Below are 21,995 nucleotides of genomic sequence, written 5' to 3' on the forward strand. Positions count from 1 at the left end.
ACCCGACCACGGCAGAATAAAGAGAATAGACGAAGGTCGTCTTCTATGCCTTAGCCGTAGAATCTAAAGTATGCCATACTGTGTACCGCACCTGAAGTGTGCCTTGACTCAAAGTATGTTGAGAGGTACAGAGAGTGATCCATGATTGAATCACTAGCAGCGGTCGAAATTTATCCTTAGTAACTAATGGACTAAGGAATTTTTCTCGATTATGGAGGTGGTTAAAGAGTTCGTCGTAAAGGGTTACGTCGATGCAAGCTTTGACACTAATCCGAATAACTATGAGTAGTGAAACGGATTCGTATAGTAGAGTAGATATTTGGAGTATTTCCGAATAGCACGTAGTAGCAGCATCTATAAGATGACATAAAGATTTGTAAAGAACGCACGGATCTGAAAGTTTCAGAACCGTTGACTAAAACCTCTCTCACGAGCAAGACGTGATCAGACCCCATAACTATATGGGTGTTGGATTCGTTGGAATCACATGGTGATGTGAACTAGATTATTGACTCTAGTGCAAGTGGGAGACTGTTGGAAATATGCCCTAGAGGCAATAATAAATTAGTTATTATTATATTTCTTAGTTCATGATAAAACGTTTATTATCCATGCTATAATTGTATTGATTGGAAACACAATACTTGTGTGGATACATAGACAAAACACTGTCCCTAGTAAGCCTCTAGTTGACTAGCTCGTTGATCAAAGATGGTCAAGGTTTCCTGGCCATAGGCAAGTGTTGTCACTTGATAACGGGATCACATCATTAGGAGAATCATGTGATGGACTAGACCCAAACTAATAGACGTAGCATGTTGATCGTGTCATTTTGTTGCTACTGTTTTCTGCGTGTCAAGTATTTATTCATATGACCATGAGATCATATAACTCACTGACACCGGAGGAATGCTTTGTGTGTATCAAACGTCGCAACGTAACTGGGTGACTATAAAGATGCTCTATAGGTATCTCCGAAGGTGTTAGTTGAGTTAGTATGGATCAAGACTGGGATTTGTCACTCCGTGTGATGGAGAGGTATCTCGGGGCCCACTCGGTAATACAACATCACACACAAGCCTTGCAAGCAATGTAACTTAGTGTAAGTTGCGGGATCTTGTATTACGGAACGAGTAAAGAGACTTGCCGGTAAACGAGGTTGAAATAGGTATACGGATACTGACGATCGAATCTCGGGCAAGTAACATACCGAAGGACAAAGGGAATGACATACGGGATTATACGAATCCTTGGCACTGAGGTTCAAACGATAAGATCTTCGTAGAATATGTAGGATCCAATATGGGCATCCAGGTCCCGCTATTGGATATTGACCGAGGAGTCTCTCGGGTCATGTCTACATAGTTCTCGAACCCGCAGGGTCTGCACACTTAAGGTTCGACGATGTTTTATGCGTATTTGAGTTATATGGTTGGTTACCGAATGTTGTTCGGAGTCCCGGATGGGATCACGGACGTCACGAGGGTTTCCGGAATGGTCCGGAGACGAAGATTGATATATAGGATGACCTCATTTGGTTACCGGAAAGTTTCCGGGCATTACCGGAAAAGTTTCGGGCTCATCGGTAGTGTACCGGGAGTGCCGGGAGGGGTGCCGGGGACCATCGGGAGGGGTGTCACGCCCCAAGGGGTCTCATGGGCTATGGGAAGAGATAAACCAGCCCCTAGTGGGCTGGAATAAGTTCCCACTAAGGCCCATAAGGTTTGAGAAGGAAAAAACACAAGGTGGAAAGAGTTTCCAAGTGGGAAGGTGGAATCCTACTCCAAGTAGGATTGGAGTAGGACTCCTCCACCTCCAATTTCGGCCAAACCTTTGGGTTTTGAGGCTGCCTCCTCCCCTCCCTCCCACCTATATATACGGAGGTTTTAGGGCTGATTTGAGACGACTTTTCCACGGCAGCCCGACCACATACCTCCACGGTTTTTCCTCTAGATCGCGTTTCTGCGAAGCTCGGGCGGAGCCCTGCTGAGACAAGGTCATCACCAACCTCCGGAGCGCCGTCACGCTGCCGGAGAACTCTTCTACCTCTCCGTCTCTCTTGCTGGATCAAGAAGGCCGAGATCATCGTCGAGCTGTACGTGTGCTGAACGCGGAGGTGCCGTCCGTTCGGTACTAGATCGTGGGACTGATCACGGGATTGTTCGCGGGGCGGATCGAGGGACGTGAGGACGTTCCACTACATCAACCGCGATCTCTAATCGCTTCTGCTGTACGATCTACAAGGGTACGTAGATCGCTCATCCCCTCTCGTAGATGAACATCACCATGATAGGTCTTCGTGCGCGTAGGAAAATTTTTGTTTCCCATGCGACGTTCCCCAACATCACCCCCATATCTTTTCTCATGATGAATTAGGTGATGAGGAGGAGCTTCATATCCAACCAATCTATTCAATAAGAAACTTGAAAATGATAATTAAACCCACACATAATGTGGTGAAGAAGAAGAAAACGGAAAGTAGAGGTACAAAGGTATCTCTTCCAAATAATGATGATCCTATTATTGTTGTGCCTCTTGAGAATGAATCGGAAATAACTGTGGAAGACAAGCAATACCTTGCATAAGCAAGTAGGAATAATGACACATGAATAATATTAACACCAAGAGAAGTAACTTAGTAATATAAAAAATTCTATACCCATGATTTTCTCTCTCATAATAATTATAAGTAGGATCAAAATAAAATTCAACAATATGGATACCATATAAAATACTATCTTCATGATCCACATGCGTATATAGTTTACAATTTTGTAAGATAGTGGGATTAGCATTAACTAAAGTCCTCACCTCTCCAAACCCACTTTTATAAAAAAAATCATAAGATTGATCATTCTCCAAAGCAGTTGGAACATTATTAGCTAAAGTTTACACTCTTCCAAACCCACTTTAAATAATGCTACAAATATTATTATAAGTAATAAATTCATCATGAGGCTTAAATGTTTTTCAATATCACATGAAGCATCATAATTATCTCCCCAATCCTGATCATCATAAAAAGTACTGGGCATAACAAAACCATCATCAATAGTGCCTACAAATGTAGTGTCGCAAAAAAACAATAATAACATCAAGTGTGTTATCTTCATCACATAAATAATAAGTATTATCATGTTTATCCCAATCACATTTTTATTTTATAACTTCTTCATTAGTAGGGGGACTAGAAATATCATTTTCGTCACACTCATTGTCCCCAAGATTATAGATTTGCACAACATTAGCATAACATATATTCATATAGTTCATACTAATTTCAGTGGCATCATGATTTTCATTCAATAAGTGTAATTCAATAGTTTATCTTTTATCATTTATTCATAATGAGCTATTGGTTTGCAACATGCAAAAAGTTTGAAAAGATTAGCAAGTGAATGAGGATCCATAATAAATATATTTTAATTTTCACTTCCTATTTACGTGTGCCAACGATAAAGATAGCATAACTAGGCAAGAAATAAAAGAAGTAAATAAGGAGTTTGTGTGAAGACACCTGATTTAGTAGTAGAAGACTCCTTGGCAACGGCGCCATAAATTGATTGCTACTCCCGTAGGAGTTATTGGGATTACCCAAAGAGGAGGGATGATGTAGAACAACAACAAAGTATTCCCCTCGGTTAGAGAACCAAGGTAATCAATCCAATAGGATTCAACTAAGATAGCGAGATAAACAACAGATGCACACAAACAAAATAAAAACATGTACCAAACATGGAAAGAGGGTTGCCAAGCCCCTTGTCTTGCTAGTTATAGGATTAAAAGAAAATAGAGATAGGTATTAGTAAAATAGTAAGGCAAATAAAAGAGACAATGGATAATACACACACGGGGCATAGGTTCACTAGTGGTATCTCTCTCGAAAATAGGTGAATGGCATTGTAAACAAACTATTGTTGGGCAGCTGAAAAGATTACAATATTTTTGAATATGATCATTCATGGCACATTCTCATATTGGCATTACATATGTGTTAAGTAGATCATAATCCAACTACATCTACTACTAATACTACATCCAAAAACTGCTATCTAGCATGCATCTCAAGGTATTGAGTTTGCAAGAAATAGAGTATCGCAATAAAAAAATGACATAATGTAGACATGAAGAGGTCAATCAATATGACTAAACCCCGTTATTTTATCCTTAGTGGCAACAATACAATACATGCCTTGACCCTTTCTATTACTGGGTTATAGCACCACGGGATTGAACCCACTACCAAGCACAACTCTCTGAAGTAAAACGCATCGAAATTGGCCAAACAAAATAGATAGATCAGAGGATACGAAGCTATTTAATCATGCAACAACAAAATCGCAATAGATTCAATTGATTTCAGTGAACAATCTGATCATAAAGTGACAATTCATCATGTCCCAACAAACACACCATTGTTTACATTGAATTGATCTCAATCAAGAATGAGGACATGGTATTGAAGATCCAAAAGAGAGAGAGAACCATCTAGCTATGAATATGGACGTGTAGGTCCTAAAGTAACTACTCACACATGGTCATGGAGGCAGTAAGGTTGATGAAGATAGATTCGACAATGGCTTCCCCCTCTAGTAGGGCTCCAGAACAGAGCACCAGATGGGATCCCTTCAGAATAGAAGCTTGCCGCGACGATAAAATTCTTTTGGAGGTACAATGGATGGTTTAGGTATTTATAGGAATTTATGGTAGTGGAATCAGGTCAATGTGATGCCTTAGGGCCCCACACTGGCAAAGGGTGGGGACATCCCCCTTTCTACACCACCTGTATGTGTGGGTCCCTCGTGTCTCATCTCGATCTCTCCCGAAGCTTCTAGTGTTTCTTGTTGTCCAAAAAAATTGTGTTAAATCAACAATGTGTTTTGACCTCCGTAGATATTGATTTCTGCAAAACCAAAACAAAATAAAATAGTAACTAGCATTGGACACTAAATTAATAGGTTAGTACATAAGAATAATATAAGTTGCTATAATGTAGAAGTGATAATACAATAGATGAAACAATCAAAATTATAGATACGCTTGAGACGTATCAAGGTCAAACTCTACTTGTACGAGGTGGTCATGATGGGGGATTTCTGTATAGTTCCCCCCTCTAGATGCCATCAGGAGGCTAGGGTTCTGTGTTCTAGACGAGTTTCTAGGTTCTCTATTCATCTGCTCCAAGATTCGATCAATCGGTCATGAAGGTTGATCAGGAGGTACTCATACCATGCGCCATCGAGTGCCCTCGTTACCTCCGCGTAGCTTCTTCCCCTTCCCTTGATTTATTAGTTTATGACAATAAATTCTCACATTAATTTACGTGATTTCATCAACCTTTCTTGGTGTTCTTTCCATAAACTCCCAAACACATCCGAAAATGAGAATCTAGTGAAAACAAGCAAAAAAGGGGTGTGTGAATGCGGTAAAATCTGGCAAAGCCTACTATGTAAATACAAAACAAAGGGTAAACACATCAGATAATTTGGACTTGTCGGTATTGATGATGAAGATTGATGCCAAAATCTCCTTGATTGAGTTGTTGGGGTGGCGGTGCCCTTCTATAGATTCTTCTTACGAATCCCTTTTCGAAGTAAGGTTTTATACTTATGGTTCATGGTTCTGGCCCCTCTGTTCATCTTATGCGAGATGTACTTGCAAGGGTTGAGATAGTTGGCCAAGTGGCGGCACCATACAATACGAGTGGCCAACTATCTCAACCCTCACAAGTAGATCTGTGTGGCTGGTTTTCTTCCCATTGGAACGCCCTCTGTGGCTGGTTGAGATAGTTGGGGTGGCGGTACCGCACATTGTACTTTACTTTGGAACGCTCTGTGTGGCTGGTTTTCTTCCCATATGATCTTCTCTTCGCATGGCAGGTTATTATAAACGCCAATTAGCATGATTTCCACCCAACATAGGTGCTTTCAAATTATTACTCAAAATATCCTTCTTCTTTAAGCACCTAGAGAAATTAAGAAAAAAGGACGAGTGAACCAAGTAAAATTCTGAAAATCCAATGACTATTATGGTAAAAAAAAAGGGGTAAAAATGATGCAAAATGGGCTAATCAAACTTGTGGTATAGGACATGCTATTTATGTTCCCAATACAAACAAATGACATAAACTTGGTGTGTCTTCGAGTGAGTCTATCTGACTCAACAATTCATGCAAGTGAATCACTTTGATCACATCCGAGTGAGTCACTCAGATCCTATATGAGTGTATACTATCGAGTTAGCATCTCTATACTAGTCATCAACCGAGTTTTATACTAGGTAAGAGGATGTGAGTCTCATAACCTTACCAACTCTCTCTCTCTCTCTGTGTGCGTGCGTGCGCGCGCACGTGCGCGTGTGTTTATCAGTTTAACTCGTAGTCTTATTACCATTCTTAAAAGAGTAGAACAGAGTGGTCACGTGTTGATCATATTTGTAATAGGCCTAACTGAACAACCTGAAAGAGCATCCAGTTGACCTCACTCCGAGACAACCACAAGACCAACCCCTCAACAATGCATTACCGAAGGTCAAAGAAGCAATACCATCACACGAGTGTCCAACATTTGAGCATCCATGAATGAAACTATCCAAATGGGGATGCCTGGCCACTGCCGTCCATAGTGGTCATTTGGGCTTTCCCACCGGCAACATCAAGCATCAGCGTGGGAGTGTGATGTTGGTTGGGAGGCATGGGGTATATATGGTTGGGAAAACACCAGAGTAGCACCGAAGGGGAGACATGGGGGTTGGGGACGGGGTTGTGCTTTTTTTGTCCTCTTAAAATTCTGACATTGGGTCGGTATAAATCTAGAAGAGATAAAGGTTGGACAGGGAAAAGATGCAATTGTGGATGAGAGTACTCCTATCGGCGTGGACCACATTAGTCAAATGGTAAGCAATGCGTGTAAATGAAAAGGCATACACATCCCACTCGCAGGGTTGTTCACCTATATTTTAAGAATATGTATGTGTGTGTGTGCGTGCGTGTGTGTGTGTGTGATCTGTAAATTTAATTGGTACAGTCGTATTACCTTTCTCAAAAGAGAGGGGTCCCGTGCGGGGGACACCTTCGTTTTTAGGTCTAATAGACACAACTGATGTCACTTTAGCTATTGCGTATATTAGAAGTTACGAGTTTCCGATATCTTTCGTATACAACAATAATGTAAAGTTAGAAACGCATGAAAACGTAAGGATAGCAAGGAGTCAAAATAAACATGTCATATTAGTGACACAAATTTACACTTTCTGTTAACACTTTTGGTTCTTTTCATAAGGGATATTTGTTTGTGTTAGCGCTATCACGCTAAACTAGTATATATATTACAACATTATGTGTTTGTCCTGGTTTCCAAAGACAAGACCCGAACACCTGAATAAAGAGAACATGGACAAAAAGGTTAACCGTAAACGCTCATACAAGGTGACAAACAACATTGCATAGTATGAAGTTCCGTGGATCACACTTCTCTATGGACTCTCAGGAACGAAAACACTTGTCTAGGCGATGGTAGACCGTCAGAATAGGTGAAGGTCTTTTGAACAACAGAAAGTACGACTAACGTGGCGCCGCGACACAAACTGCATTATCAGTTCAGCTGCATATATATAATTGCACCTCACTTCAATATCCCTTACTTTTAGATTGTATCTCATATCTATCTCGAGTATTCAACACAGAAAAACCTTGTAGTACGCAGTACTGCTGAAATAAAATAAACATGAGAGGATTTCTCCCTCAACCCATCTCATTCCATACACAACCCATGGGTTCGCCATAGCCAAAACCCATGCTGTGCTCGCCGCGTGATTGAGCCTCTCCACCGTCCTCTCTTCGCTGGTTCCCACGGGGTTAACCATACGATTTCTCGCTCAATTTTGTTCTAATCAATCACCTTGCCCAAATTCCATTCCGGAAACGTGCCATGGAGCCCGTGTTCTCACTGCTGGAGGAGGCGATGCCCGAGCCCGACTCTAACCCCGGTCGGACCTCGCCGCCGCAGCTGCAGGCACACGTGCTCGCCGGAGGAGTCAGAGGAGCAGGAGGAGTGGGCGTCGGTGAGATCGTTGGCGATGGCGCGATAGAATTGTGCTTCGACAAGTCCATGGAGGAGTCGTCGCTGCTCAACGTCCCCACGGAGCCAGTGGCGAACCCGGACGCCTCGACGCTTCACCCTAATCCCACGGCGGAGGTGAGCCGCAAGAGGCGGTACGACGTTCATGAGGAGGAGGAGGTGGTGGGGGTCATCCCCACGCCGCCTGCGGCGGGCGCGGTGCTGGACCCCGTGGGCTACAACGCGATGCTGAGGCGGAAGTTGGACGCGCATCTCGCCGCCGTCGCCATGTGGAGGGTACGCTACTGCCCCTACCCCCACCCACCCCTCCTCTACTCGACTCCTTCCTAAGTTCCTAGGCTTGTTTCGATCGTAGTGACTAGGTCATCAGGTGCAAACGTGCGTGGATGGGAGTTCGATGGGAACGATTTGTGATGGAAATATTTTTCGAACCATAACCATCAGTTGACTAAAATGTTTTCAAGGAAAAAGGTCGAATTTAGCTCAACGAATTAATATGCATGAAATAATTCAAGATTTGCTCAGCGTCACATGTGTAAACCAGCCTATCCATGTTGTGTCCATTGGTGGTCTGGCGTCATCTCTAACGAGAACAGCATGCACGTTGCACAAGAGATTCATACTTGGTTAAAGTTTCAAATTGGGTATCTTTTTTACTAAGTTTTTTAAAGAGGATCAGTTATCACGAGCTGGAAAGTCATCGATTAGGAGGGTTGTGGCGACAACAGGGAGAGAGACAATGGAGTTAGCGTTAAGATGTGTGGAATTTTACATACGGAGAGGACAGATACTTTTTTCACTTTATTTAAATATATATATTTCTCTCGAGAGATTCTTTGTTTCACATATGAATATGGTGCCCCTAAAATATTAACCGTGTATCTTGTTCCACTTTCAGTGGACAAGCACTTTTATGTTTAACTTTCACTTTTGGCATGTCCACCCATGTATAGACTACTCGAGGAATTTGCCGACAAAGCTCCCATGACAATAGAGCATCACAAAATCCAGATTCTATCCAAGGCTCAGAAAATCACACTGGAGGTACTCAATTGTGCCTAGTTACATCTTTCACTACTTATGAAATGATATATGCTAAAAGCTAAGTTGACTTATATACTCCCTCCGTCCGGAAATACTTGTCCTAAAGATGAATGTATCTAGACTTAATTTTAGTTATAGATACATCCATTATATTCATTTTTAGGACAAGTATTTTCGGACGGAGGGAGTAGTTGTTTCGTTTTACTATTTGTGTGCTTATGGGTAATGAGGTTCACATGCAACAAATATCACGTGGTGGTGCAGATGCTAGTGTGCAACAACTTAGCTCTTCCTCATGGGAGCCATCACCATCGGATGATGATATGGAAGGGGAGGCACAAACAATTGGAACTATGAATATTAGTGCAGAGAAAGTGAACAAAAGGTAACATATGTTGTATATTTATTTTGTGGTCCTTTCATTCAATCCTCAATTTTGTACTTTGATGCCTGGGCATTAGAATTATAGACCAAAACTTGTGTGTCCATGTTTTTCTCCTTATGCGGAGACATTTGTATTGTTTTATCTTTAGTTTTCCCTACATCGATTTTGCTAATTTCTTTCTGGCTTTGTACTGGATGGACTTGGCATATACCTTACATTCAATCCAAACTTTCAATTAATCTTCATGCACCTTGGCACAAACTTGAGAGCACATTTATGAATTGGTGGAGTGTTTCTATAGACTGATATGTGTACCACATGATGTGCAGCCTGATTTAGCATGGTTAGAATTTTTGGTGGAGCTTGGCATGATCACAAACTACATTTTTTTGTCTCGTGCAGTTTTACCCATCTTCTTATTGAAACGGGTGTGCATTCTCATGGGCATTCATGAAAATGTTACACTGAATTACATCGTATGCCAAATACACCAATACAAATTATCATATTTGGAAAACATTTATGAACATAAATTTTTGTTGTCTTCTAGCACTCAAGTCCTAACTTTTGCGCTCTTTCCTTATATGATTTCAGAAAAGAATCTAACCGGGATTCGGCGAGACGCTCAAGGAGTAGAAAAGCAGCTCATACGAAGGAACTAGAGGAGCAAGTATGACATTTTAAACAATATTTTACTTCTCGAGATCAAAATTGCATACTATGGGAGCAAGGAATCTGATGACTACTGCTAAAAAATGCAGGTCTCACTATTAAGAGTTGCAAATAACTCCTTGATGAGACATCTTGCAGATGTAAGTCACAGATACGTCAATACCGCTATTGACAATAGGGTATTGAAGGCAAATGTTGAAACCCTAGAAGCAAAGGTATGTCTTGGTTCTACGCTATTGTGTTACATATTGAATTATGAACATGTGTCAATGCGCATAGCTGCAATGAGTCTCTTTATCCCAATTAAATATTGTGAGAATTTGAAGGATCAATAGTTCACTAGATGTAGGGGTGGATAGGTGACTAACGACGTATATAAACGATATACCCTTTTATGATATTGTTAAAACGAAAAGGTCGTTTAGTGTAGTTCTATATTAACAAATTAGTGATGAGAAAGCTGCAATAACAACACAAACAATTCAGGCAATTGTGCAAGTGAAGTATGAAAAAAATGTAACATACCGAGAAAATAGGTGTGAAATGTTGATGTAGAGCTGAAGTTCAAATCCTTGGGTGATTCCATGCATCCAATGGAGAGGCATGCATACAAAGTCTTTATGGCCACAAATTTCCCTTCTTCTCCTTGAGATTCTTGCATTAAGTGTAACTAATCAACTCGTGAGTGGTGACAACCAATGCCACACAATAGATTGAATTCAGCTCTAAAGAAAGAAAGAAACATGGTTACATTGTGACCAATATATTAGCTTATGTAGGTGTTTAACATTTAATATGGTTGCATTGCAGGTAAAGATGGTCGAGGAAACTATGAAGAGAATTACATCCACCAACAATTTCCCCCAAGCAATATCTGGCATATCATCTCTCAGGACCCATTTCAGTGGTTCCCAATTGGATGGTATCTTTGATACTACATTGCCAACCCAAAACATGTCACTTAACCATTTTTCCACTACAGCAACAAATTTTGATGTGAGCAGCAACTACATCCCCGAGCTAGCTCCGGCATACCAGATCCATGATCAAATATCTTCGCTACATACGCAACCTATGCCATGCTTGGATCATCACCCACGGAGGATGCCCTTTGGTATTCCAAGTACATTGGTGCCTACCCCACAACGGGAATCCACTACATTGGATTCAAATGAAATAGGCAACATGGTGATGCAGTAGGAATTATGTGAGAGACCTGAGCCGGAATTATTATTTTAAAATAAATATTGCCGTTGTTCTTGGTGGCCATTGGGGGTATTTGTAATGGTTTCTCACCTTGTTAAGCTCAGACTTGTTTAAGGAATATCTATCATTGTTGTTTCAGAAAGAACCTATACATTGTTGGTATCCCATAACTAATAAAATATATCAAAGGTTATTGGACAATAAAGTCATGTGGTTGAGTTAATTTTTTGTCTTCCCAATATTTGCAAACGTCCCAATATGGCCACTTATTTGTTTTTCTTATGGAGCTTTTATGGCAAGTTGTACTTTGTATATATTTCAAAAAACAATCTCCATCTGTATTGTAACTCTGTTTGTTTATGTTGCCCTGATTGGAGCTGGCACGTCTAGCACGAGCAAGTCTTTCATAGAACTATCTAAAGGCACAGTTGATGAAGCGAAATAAATTCTCCCTTATCTTAGGGGTCGATTCTGCAATGATGTCCATACCACAATTAACTTATACAAATGTAGAAGTATGAACTATACCGAGATGTCCTCTAATCAATCATATATTTATGAACTTGTCATGAAATAGGACAAGTGCATATCTTACGATTGCGATGATACATGAGCGAATTAAACCAAGAGAAGACAAATATCCCCCTAAACCTTGCATGCACAACATCCTTGGGAGTTGGGACACATCCAATCTATCCGTCCAAAGCTCCACCAGCAAACTGAAGGCCGACATTACCAACCCAAGCAGAGGCGGAGACGGTGGGGGGGCGAGCGGGGGCCAAACCCCCCATGGACGGGCCACCCTCAACGAGTTCTAGGGGGGATTAGTACTACTCCCTCCGTCTCGGTGTATAAGTCATCTTAGATTATGCACCGTGACCAAGACGTGGAGGAAAAAGAGAAAACTCAATGTTAATTTAGTAATTAATACCATTGCATGCAATGAATTGACCAATGCATGTTGTGCTAGTTAGTCTCAAGTCATTAAAAACATACACGCCCCGCGTTTCTTATTGGTTGATTCCTTTATTCATATCAGAAAAACAAGAAACGAAATAAAGTTAATGCACCGTGCCAAAGTGTTTTGGGACTATTTGATTTTCGTAAGATGACTTATGCACCGGGACGGAGGGAGTAATATCTTAGCCTTGTAATTACCGGTCATTAGCAAGGATATTAACTAGGCTGCAAGTGTCAAGCCCACAACAAATTTGCATCTAAGGCAACAAGGGCCAAGGCCCAAGGCTGCACGTACCTACACATCCACGTCATCAGCTAGATCTAAAATTTCACGTAATCGATCAATGCTTCGCCTAGAAAAACGGAATAGATCAACGCACAGGCATGCACCGTGGCCTTGTGGCAACTTAATAGTCTCCATAGCCTTCTGACGACGCTCAATTATTGATATGTTACTACGATTGGTCATCACTGTCCCTCTTTCAAATGGAACTATGGAGCTTTTTTAGTGATTAAATTTATCAAGACACGTCTTCAAAATAAATTTGGTTACGGTTTTCTTCTATATAATGCTTTTATACATCTGGATGAAAATTGCTGTGAAGTTTAATATTAATGGTATTATTGATTTGTATGATCGTCCGTGTGACCGGGCGGCGTAGATCTACATTCAAAAGTTAAAAAAATTATAATATTTGCTTGCAATATTTTTGTGCTATGTCTCATGTCTGTTTCAAAGTCTTCTTCGCCCTCTATGATCAAATCCTGACTCCGCCCCTGAACCCAAGTGAGATAAACGAGAAGATGATCGAACTTGAAGTCGTGTCCAAGGCTTGCGTCAACATTGTAGGCCAGGGCATTGAATCTTTGTGGCTGATGAGTCGTGTCCAAGGCTTGCGTCAACACTATGGGAAGGTGTTGAATCTTACTAGCTTATGAGCCGTGTCCAAGGCTTGCATCAACACTGTGGGCAGGGGTATATGTTGCAAATACACCATAGTCAAACTAGATCTTTTGTTGGAATTATGCCCTAAAGGCAATAATAAATATAGTTATTATTATAATTCCTGTATCAAGATAATCGTTTATTATCCATGCTATAACTGTATTGAATGAAGACTTATTTACATGTGTGGATACATAGACAAAATACCGTCCCTAGCAAGCCTCTAGTTGGCTAGCCAGTTGATCAAAGATAGTCAGTGTCTTCTGATTATGAACAAGGTGTTGTTGCTTGATAACTGGATCACGTCATTAGGAGAATCACGTGATGGACTAGACCCAAACTAATAGACGTAGCATGTTGATCGTGTCATTTTGTTGCTACTGTTTTCTGCGTGTCAAGTATTTATTCCTATGACCATGAGATCATATAACTCACTGACACCGGAGGAATGCTTTGTGTGTATCAAACGTCGCAACGTAACTGGGTGACTATAAAGATGCTCTACAGGTATCTCCGAAGGTGTTAGTTGAGTTAGTATGGATCAAGACTGGGATTTGTCACTCCGTGTGACGGAGAGGTATCTCGGGGCCCACTCGGTAATACAACATCACACACAAGCCTTGCAAGCAATGTAGCTTAGTGTAAGTTACGGGATCTTGTATTACGGAACGAGTAAAGAGACTTGCCGGTAAACGAGATTGAAATAGGTATGCGGATACTAACGATCGAATCTCGGGCAAGTAACATACCGAAGGACAAAGGGAATGACATACGGGATTATATGAATACTTGGCACTGAGGTTCAAACGATAAAATCTTCGTAGAATATGTAGGATCCAATATGGGCATCCAGGTCCCGCTATTGGATATTGACCGAGGAGTCTCTCGGGTCATGTCTACATAGTTCTCGAACCCGCAGGGTCTGCACACTTAAGTTTCGACATTGTTTTATGCGTATTTGAGTTATATGGTTGGTTACCGAATGTTGTTCGGAGTCCCGGATGAGATCACGGACGTCATGAGGGTTTCCGGAATGGTCCGGAAACGAAGATTGATATATAGGATGACCTCATTTTATTACCGGAAAGTTTTCGGAGTTACCGGGAATGTACCGGGAATGACGAATGGGTTCCGGGAGTTCACCGGGGGGGCAACCCACCCCGGGGAAGCCCATAGGCCTTAAGGGTGGCGCACCAGCCCTTAGTGGGCTGGTGGGACAGCCCAAAGGGGCCCTATGCACCTAGGAAAGAAAATCAAAGAGAAAGAAAAAAAAAGGAGGAGGTGGGAAGGAAAGGAAGGACTCCCACCCACCAAACCAAGTCCAACTCGGTTTGGGGGGGGAGCCTTCCCCCTTGGACTCGGCCGACCCCCTTGGGTCTCCTTGAGCCCCAAGGCAAGGTCTCCTCCCTCCCACCTTTATATACGGAGGTTTTAGGGCTGATTTGAGACGACTTTTCCACGGCAGCCCGACCACATACCTCTACGGTTTTTCCTCTAGATCGCGTTTCTGCGGAGCTCGGGGCAGAGCCCTGCTGAGACAAAGTCATCACCAACCTCCGGGGCGCCGTCACGCTGCCGGAGAACTCTTCTACCTCTCCGTCTCTCTTGCTGGATCAAGAAGGCCGAGATCATCGTCGAGCTGTACGTGTGCTGAACGCGGAGGTGCCGTCCGTTCGGTACTAGATCGTGGGACTGATCGCGGGATTGTTCGCGGGGCGGATCGAGGGACGTGAGGACGTTCCACTACATCAACCGCGTTCACTAACGCTTCTGCTGTATGATCTACAAGGGTACGTAGATTACTCATCCCCTCTCGTAGATGGACATCACCATTATAGGTCTTCGTGCGCGTAGGAAAATTTTTGTTTCCCATGCGACGTTCCCCAACATCTTTAACACAAATCTGATTACCCCTACGAAGCAAGTTAAGTTGTGTTAATCTATCTCATCCAGCTGAGGTTCGAAGTAAGATCCAAAAGCAGCACATCTAATTTATTTCAGCTATGCTAAATCATATCCGACTCTTCGGGGAGTTTAACTGCATGGGAAGATACATACATCCCTTAATTTCTATCATTGTATTAATTTTTTGGACAAGATCAAGGTAATTGGTGACCTGGCAAAAGCAACGACGTTTTGCGGGCCAGATCCCACCGTCGACCGGCAAGTCGGGGGCCGGTTCTGGGCGCTCATTTCTGATGGAGAGGAAGATAGTGAGGAGGACGGCGGGATGAAAGCCAGTCCACCGAAGATTCCTTCGCCAATGTCATATGATTTGCTTTGCGAATCGTTGGTTGTTGGTTGTTGGGCATAAAATCATCACAATTCAACAGTTCAATATTGCAACAGCAAAATAAATCATAGTTCAATAATTTAGACATGTCAAAATTAAATTCAAGTCTGAGCGTGCCACCGCTGCCCGTACTTTTTCGTGCCCGTTGGAGCTGCAGCGAGTCACACGTGTTGCCCTTCGCCGCCTGGGTTGCCGGAAAACAGTTAGGAATGTGCCAACTGGCCATTGTATCGTCCTCGGTCGCAGTCAGGTCGCACGACACCTTCCTTGTCAGCGGCTGGATGGACGGGGTTCTCGGGGTGTGCGCGGCAGAGGCGACACCACTTCTCTCTCGCGTTGCCTCCTTCACCTCTCCGGCTTGTAGGTCGTAGCCAAGGACGGGAGCCTCACGGATAACATTGAGGCATGATCCGTGGCTGTGGTGAGGGTGGGGACGGGGTGGACGGCATCTAGGATGGTGGATGGAGGCAGCGGCGTGGATAGGGAAGGAACGAACGATGGTGGCAGCTCGGCCGTGGGAAATGATGGATGAACACGGAGGAGGGCAGTGTGTTTGGTAGACTTTGGGGTTTGATGTAGTTTATGACGGGGTCGGGCTAGCTGGTCCTACATGGCCTCAGATTGGAGTTGGGTATGTGGAGTGCCAACCAGCTCATACGTATAGGACCGGCACGAGGTGTCCGTCTTGATCGGCATTTTTTGACCAGACAATGATTGGCCTTTTGTCCGAATCTACACGGTAGATGCTCTCATTTGAACGATCCATAGATCTCTTCCTAATAATACTCTGTCATCCGTCATGAAATTTTTACAAAAACACCCCTGTTGTTCTATGTATTCAACCCGTAGTCCCCGTGTAAGTGGATCTAAAAAAAATGTTTTGATTTTGCAAATTAATCCCTCCCCATGGTCAGTGTCTTATTATCCACACACGTCCACGGCGGCAGCTCAGATCTGTCTGCACGACGAGCTGGAGCGGGGGCAAAGGTGACCACATGGTGAGGTGAAGCAAGGGAAGACTCGGGCGGGCCGGGGACGAGTCCTTGGAGGGGTCGGGCACAGGTCGTCGGCGGCTGGCGCTCCGCTGGCGGGATCGAGGCAGAAGGGAGCCGGTGCTCCGGTGGCCAGCGGGGCATGTTTACTGGGCGCGCCCGCGCTACGCTGTCGGCACTGGCCCGGACGGGAATGTGGCTACGTGAAGGTGCTCTTCCCGTGCTCCTGAAGCCCCTCAAGCAGGCCCTGCCCGCACGGTTCGAGTTCGTCATCGCCAGCCGCATTCGCCATCGTGAGCACGCGCCACCATTACCTGTTCGTCGTTGGCCGTGTTCGCTGGCCATGAGCACTGTCACCTGTCCGCAAGCACGAGTCCTCTCTGGCCTCCACCGTCGTAAGCTTCTCAATCTCTGACCTCCCCGTGTCTGAGTTGGATTACCCATTTGATCTCTCGGCGTGCGTCATGTAATACCTCAATCTCTGACCTCCCCATGTTCTCAAGCATGAACAGCGGCTCACCGGAGGGACCGTCGGACTGGGGTCTCGAGGAGGAGTGACGGGGAGGGTGAGTCACACTGGGGAAGTGAAGGAGCGGCGCTGATGGCCCCGGACGCCGGATCCATCGACCTCACCGCATGGATCCTTCGAGGAACCTGCCACTGCCATAGGGCGTTCAACGTGATGTTGATGTTTGGGCGTGTGCGTGGACCTTGCCCGAGTGCATTCGTGTCGTCTGCTTGCTCTGTGTGGTCTCTCTCCTCATGTTACCGGTGCGGTGGCACTCTGCGAGGTTGGGCTATGGCGGCATCAGAGAGTGCCCCATGAGGACGACTTGACCTTCCCGACTAGGTGAAACACACACGCATGTCCCCTCTTATCTTCTGGTCATGGATGCCCCCGTCTTTCAATGCACTGGTCCGTCTCCTTGCACTGCTCCCCTCTTTATGGTGATGTCTCAAGCAGTGCACACAAGGCATTTGACAAAATGACCAAGTGAGTAGGAGTGGATTTCACAATTGTAGCGACTTGCAATCTTCTTTGTCTTTTCCCTTCCTCGCTGTAATGTTAGTCTAATCTTTGTGGTTAGTGCCATTACCGAGTTGAGTCACCTTGGTGGCGCATGGATGCAGCTCCAACTACCCAAGATTCCTGGTGTGTGGATTCGTCATGGATGTTGCCAGTACCGCAAGACTGTAAGACAGCAAGAGGACGATGTCTGAACTAGCTAGAAGAAATGACGCTGCTTCCCCCAGACGACCTGAGTCACTTAACTGTATGTACAAGTGAGAAACTGCAAACGAGCACAACGACGACATGTGGGTTAGAACTTGCTTGGCTTCTCTTTGTTTTATAATAGAACGATAAAACAAAATGGTGTCATGTAGCCACAACCGATGCTGCATATAGTTGTATTCTGAATTTATTAGAATTGTTCTCATATAACCCCAAATCCTATTTTCTTGTTTTAATCCGGGTTGATGAAGGACACGAAATTATATTCCTGTTTGTCGCTTTGTATTGTGGTAAATTATTGACCAATTGGATATCTGCTGCTTGTTCTTGGCGATTTTAATATGATTGCTGCAGTTGAGGATAAGAACAATGGTAATTTTGACAAGGGTCTGATACAAATGGAGCAATGAACAATTCAACACAATTCTTGTCAGGCTTGACCGAGTCTTGTATAACCAATCATGGTGTGAGGCTGAACCCAATGCCATGTTGCAGGCCCTCTCCTCTACTGAATCCAACCACTGTCATTTTCTCCTAACTCCTGACTTCTGACTCCAAGTTCAAACCGCAGAGATGCTTCCGTCGGAGAAATAGAAGGCCTGGTCAGATATTTTATTGACTGATATCAGATTGAAAACTCTCATCGTACATGAGATCATCCTACAGCTTGACATTAATAGAGACCATAGAAGTTTGATGTGGGAAGCGCACACCTTCAGGGGAAATTTGAAAATGATGAGTGTCTTGGTTCCCTGCAAAGATGTATTTGGCAGCAGCGCTCTCGCTTTCTTCCGCTAAAAGAAGGTGATTGCAACACCAGGTTTTTTTCACTTAAAGGCTACTGTGAGAAGAACGGAAATTTGGATCCTGTCACTTCAGGTTGATGGCAGTATTGTTTTGGACCAGAAATAAATAAAAGGAAGTGGTGTGGAACTACTTTGATCAACTTCTTGGAGTTTACTTGCCAAGGACCGCCACACTGAATTTTGATGTTCTTGGTTTTAACCTTGTGAGCTGCTGGAACTAGAAGCGCCCAAATTTTAGAGGAAATAAAAAGGTCGTATTTGATATGCATCGTGAAAAGATGCCCGGACCGGATAGTTTCACCTGTCTTTTTTCACGAAATGTTGGGAATTCATCATAGATTTAAGAACAAAGTTTTAGATTTAGGATAAAACTGTTCTAGATTTTTAGAAGATTGTTATAAATCCATGAGAAAAATTCCTAACTTTAGAAAAATAATTATCCATGTTTTGGGTTCTTGGTTAATAAGCTGGCCCCGATAGTTTTGTTATTTTTAAAACAAGCTGGTTACAACAGTTAACCCAATAGATTTCTGGTCCTTATGTATCTCAGAGTACATATGCCTCGCATTAACACCGGACAATAAGTACACCACCATGAGTGGAGGTGAAGGTGAGAGTAAAACTAACAAAACCGCAAACCAAACAATGCAAACATTTGTTAGCTATTTTGCAAAGATGGTAAGGTGAAAGCATAATTCTTTATTTTGAGATTAATTGATGTGGGTCATAAATCAAATAATTAGTCGTGTAACAGGCGATGGTTAAAAGGTGTGATGTTTTTTTCCTGGTGCACCGGCATTTTTGCTAGTATAAAAAAAGCATGAGATCTCTTGTCTAGTGAATTTTTTAAAACAGAGATAAAAAATTACCTCATCAATTAATTAAAAAGAAGATAATTGCTTAGTAGAATTGCAAGAGAGTAGAGGAAAAGTCAAAGGCGAAGCACGCATTATCTGTGTGCCTTTAGTCTAGCTAAAAATGCACATTTCATGCATCTATCTTTCTGCATCGGCTCGTTCTTGTCGTGCCGGATCCATAGCACTCTTTGTTGTGTGCAGTCCGTGCAAACCCTACGTGTGTCGGCTTTGCTTGCCGGAACTCAAGTTGGATACTGTGTTCATACACCTGACGCCCGCCCGCCCAGTGTGCACAGTTGCTTCCTCGAGGAATCAAGTTTGTTGTGGGTTTTTTTGCTAAAGAACACAAAGATACTAATTACATTGAGCCTCTGTAACAACGCAATGGCTTAATGACATGACGGTTACATACAGCCAAAAAATAAAGAAGAAGCCAATAATCTCACTATGAAGTTCCAGTACTTGCAGTAGTGACTGTGTCGTGTCGAATTTTCTAACATGTATGCCCCCGTTGGAAGAATGGACCCAGTGGGATTCGATCGCAAGTCGTGTGAGCAATACGCCAGACCTACCCACGACCTTATAACCAACTCGGTTAGGCTACTTTGTTGTTTATTACATGAAAATAAGTTTATTTGACCATTGTTTCACATTATATTAACACATATATTACTCAACATTTATTATTTTTTTGCTTAAAAAAAGACAATCGAACCGGTAAACCAACTATCCGACTGATAAGAACCTAAGCCGATAACCTTTCCGGTTCAATGTCCGGTTCGGTTTTTTAAACTATGGTCTTGAGTCGTTTTTGCCTGTTTTCTTCGAGATGGAAATCCAAGGAAAAGCATGTGTTATCTGCGCGCGCGCCTCCAGAATGGCTCACCTCAAAACGCATACCGCGTCCATCCATCTTTCCGCATGGCCCTCCTGTTGCCTAGTGCAACCCTACCCTCTTGTGAATTTCTGATGCCTTGTGCCTGCTTGCTTTCGATGGAGAGACGCAGGTTGGACGCCGCGTTCACTTCCTTCATGCCTGCTTGCTTGCTTCCGCCACGAGTCAAGTTGGTTCTGAATGTCTGAACGAGCCTAATTAAGCCTAACACACCCCCGGCGTTCGACTTTTCCAACGCGAATCTGTGATGCCAAAGGTGTTGCAGTTATATAGTAGCCCCATGATGAATGAGATGGTGATGCAATATGCTCCCTGCCTCCGTTATTAAATATAAGTTTTTATAGAAATTCTATTACCGCATACATACAGATATATATAAACATACTTTAGAATATATTAACACAAATGTCCGTGCGTTGCAACGGGAGGAAAATGAACAATGAAAAAAGTATAGTCCATTGGTAAAAACGCACGTGGATACTGTAAAAAAACCATGTACGTAAGGTCTTAGATTATAAAATATGTACAAAGTAAAAAACTAGTGCAAGTACATCATATCCAAAGATTATAACATTTCCCAAATATTGATGCTTAAATTAACATATTACAATACAGATAGTCGGTATGAAATAAAGATAAATATCGATTAGCATTGTATCCTATATACTATTTTTTTAATGTTTAACATGTAAAATAACAACATATTCAAACTCTACACGTTTTTCTAATCAAGTTTCATACTCCCTCCGTCTCAAATTTTTTGTCTTAGATTTATTTTAAAATAGATGTATCTAAATACTAAGATGTGACTAGAACATTCATATATAGATAATTCTAAGACAAGAATTTCGGGACGGAGGGAGTATATAGCATGTTTAAATTGAATTTACAGTTTAAAAGATACTGTTATTTGAAAATACATATTTATTCTCAATGGACTTCGAGGTTATTAACGCATATGTGAGGAGTTTACGTAAAATTTAAAAAAAACGATCCACTCTGACTACAATTTGAACCGTGGGTTATTTAGCATGAAAGTAAGGGGGTCTTGTATAAAATGTGAAAAAAACGGTTCGGTCTCACTTATAAATGGACTACGGGTTAATTAGAGGAAACTACAAGGGCCTTTCTGCAAAAACGCCACGACGGCCGACAAAAGCCATAGGTGCTTTATTGTTACTAGCAAAAGGGCTCGTGTGTTCCAATGGGATAAGCAAACTATATATTGACCATTTATTATTACAATGAGTGTTGAGTACGTGAAGATTTTGACCATCCCATATCTAGTCGATATACGATTGTTAGATAAAGACGTTAACACTTTATGAGGTAATTCGTCATTACGATTATAATTCTAATGCATAGACTAATTCTAGCATTTTACATTCTTTTATGTGCACCGCCGCTTGCCCATTATCCACAACATCGCTTCCTCCATCTCCATCTTCCTCCCTCTCCCTCTCTTATCCACTGCAGGCCATGGCTGTTTGCCCACGCGAGGCCCGTCAAGCCCCTAGCGCCGCGCCGCCTGCCCCTGCCTCAAGAGCCGCGTTGCACTCCTCCCGCTCGCCCCTAATCCCTCATCCCGAGCACCGCCCCGCCGTTCAAGCTCTCGCGCCGCCGCCGC

At 42.9% G+C, this 21,995-nt stretch overlaps 1 protein-coding gene across 1 annotated transcript; it reads left to right on the plus strand.

Moving 5' to 3' along the window:
• The first annotated feature begins 7,632 nt into the window (after positions 1 to 7,632).
• Positions 7,633 to 11,603, plus strand: LOC123416646 (bZIP transcription factor RISBZ1-like). The gene is made up of 6 exons (XM_045106809.1): positions 7,633 to 8,354; positions 9,032 to 9,122; positions 9,387 to 9,507; positions 10,102 to 10,177; positions 10,269 to 10,394; positions 10,990 to 11,603. Exons 1-6 carry the CDS (start codon positions 7,929 to 7,931, stop codon positions 11,377 to 11,379), a joined length of 1,230 nt encoding a protein of 409 aa, XP_044962744.1. The 5' UTR covers positions 7,633 to 7,928; the 3' UTR covers positions 11,380 to 11,603.
• The last annotated feature ends 10,392 nt before the right edge of the window (positions 11,604 to 21,995 follow it).

This window comes from Hordeum vulgare, chromosome 1H, assembly GCF_904849725.1.
Source record: "Hordeum vulgare subsp. vulgare chromosome 1H, MorexV3_pseudomolecules_assembly, whole genome shotgun sequence".
Lineage (NCBI taxonomy): Eukaryota > Viridiplantae > Streptophyta > Magnoliopsida > Poales > Poaceae > Hordeum > Hordeum vulgare.

Bases quoted from the DNA above. Each gene is read 5' to 3' on its own strand.
- LOC123416646 (XM_045106809.1), top strand. From the start codon at position 7,929: ATGGAGCCCGTGTTCTCACTGCTGGAGGAGGCGATGCCCGAGCCCGAC. The intron at 8,355-9,031 runs GTACGCTACTGC...ACCCATGTATAG, and splicing joins CCGCCGTCGCCATGTGGAGG to ACTACTCGAGGAATTTGCCG. The intron at 10,178-10,268 runs GTATGACATTTT...TAAAAAATGCAG, and splicing joins CGAAGGAACTAGAGGAGCAA to GTCTCACTATTAAGAGTTGC.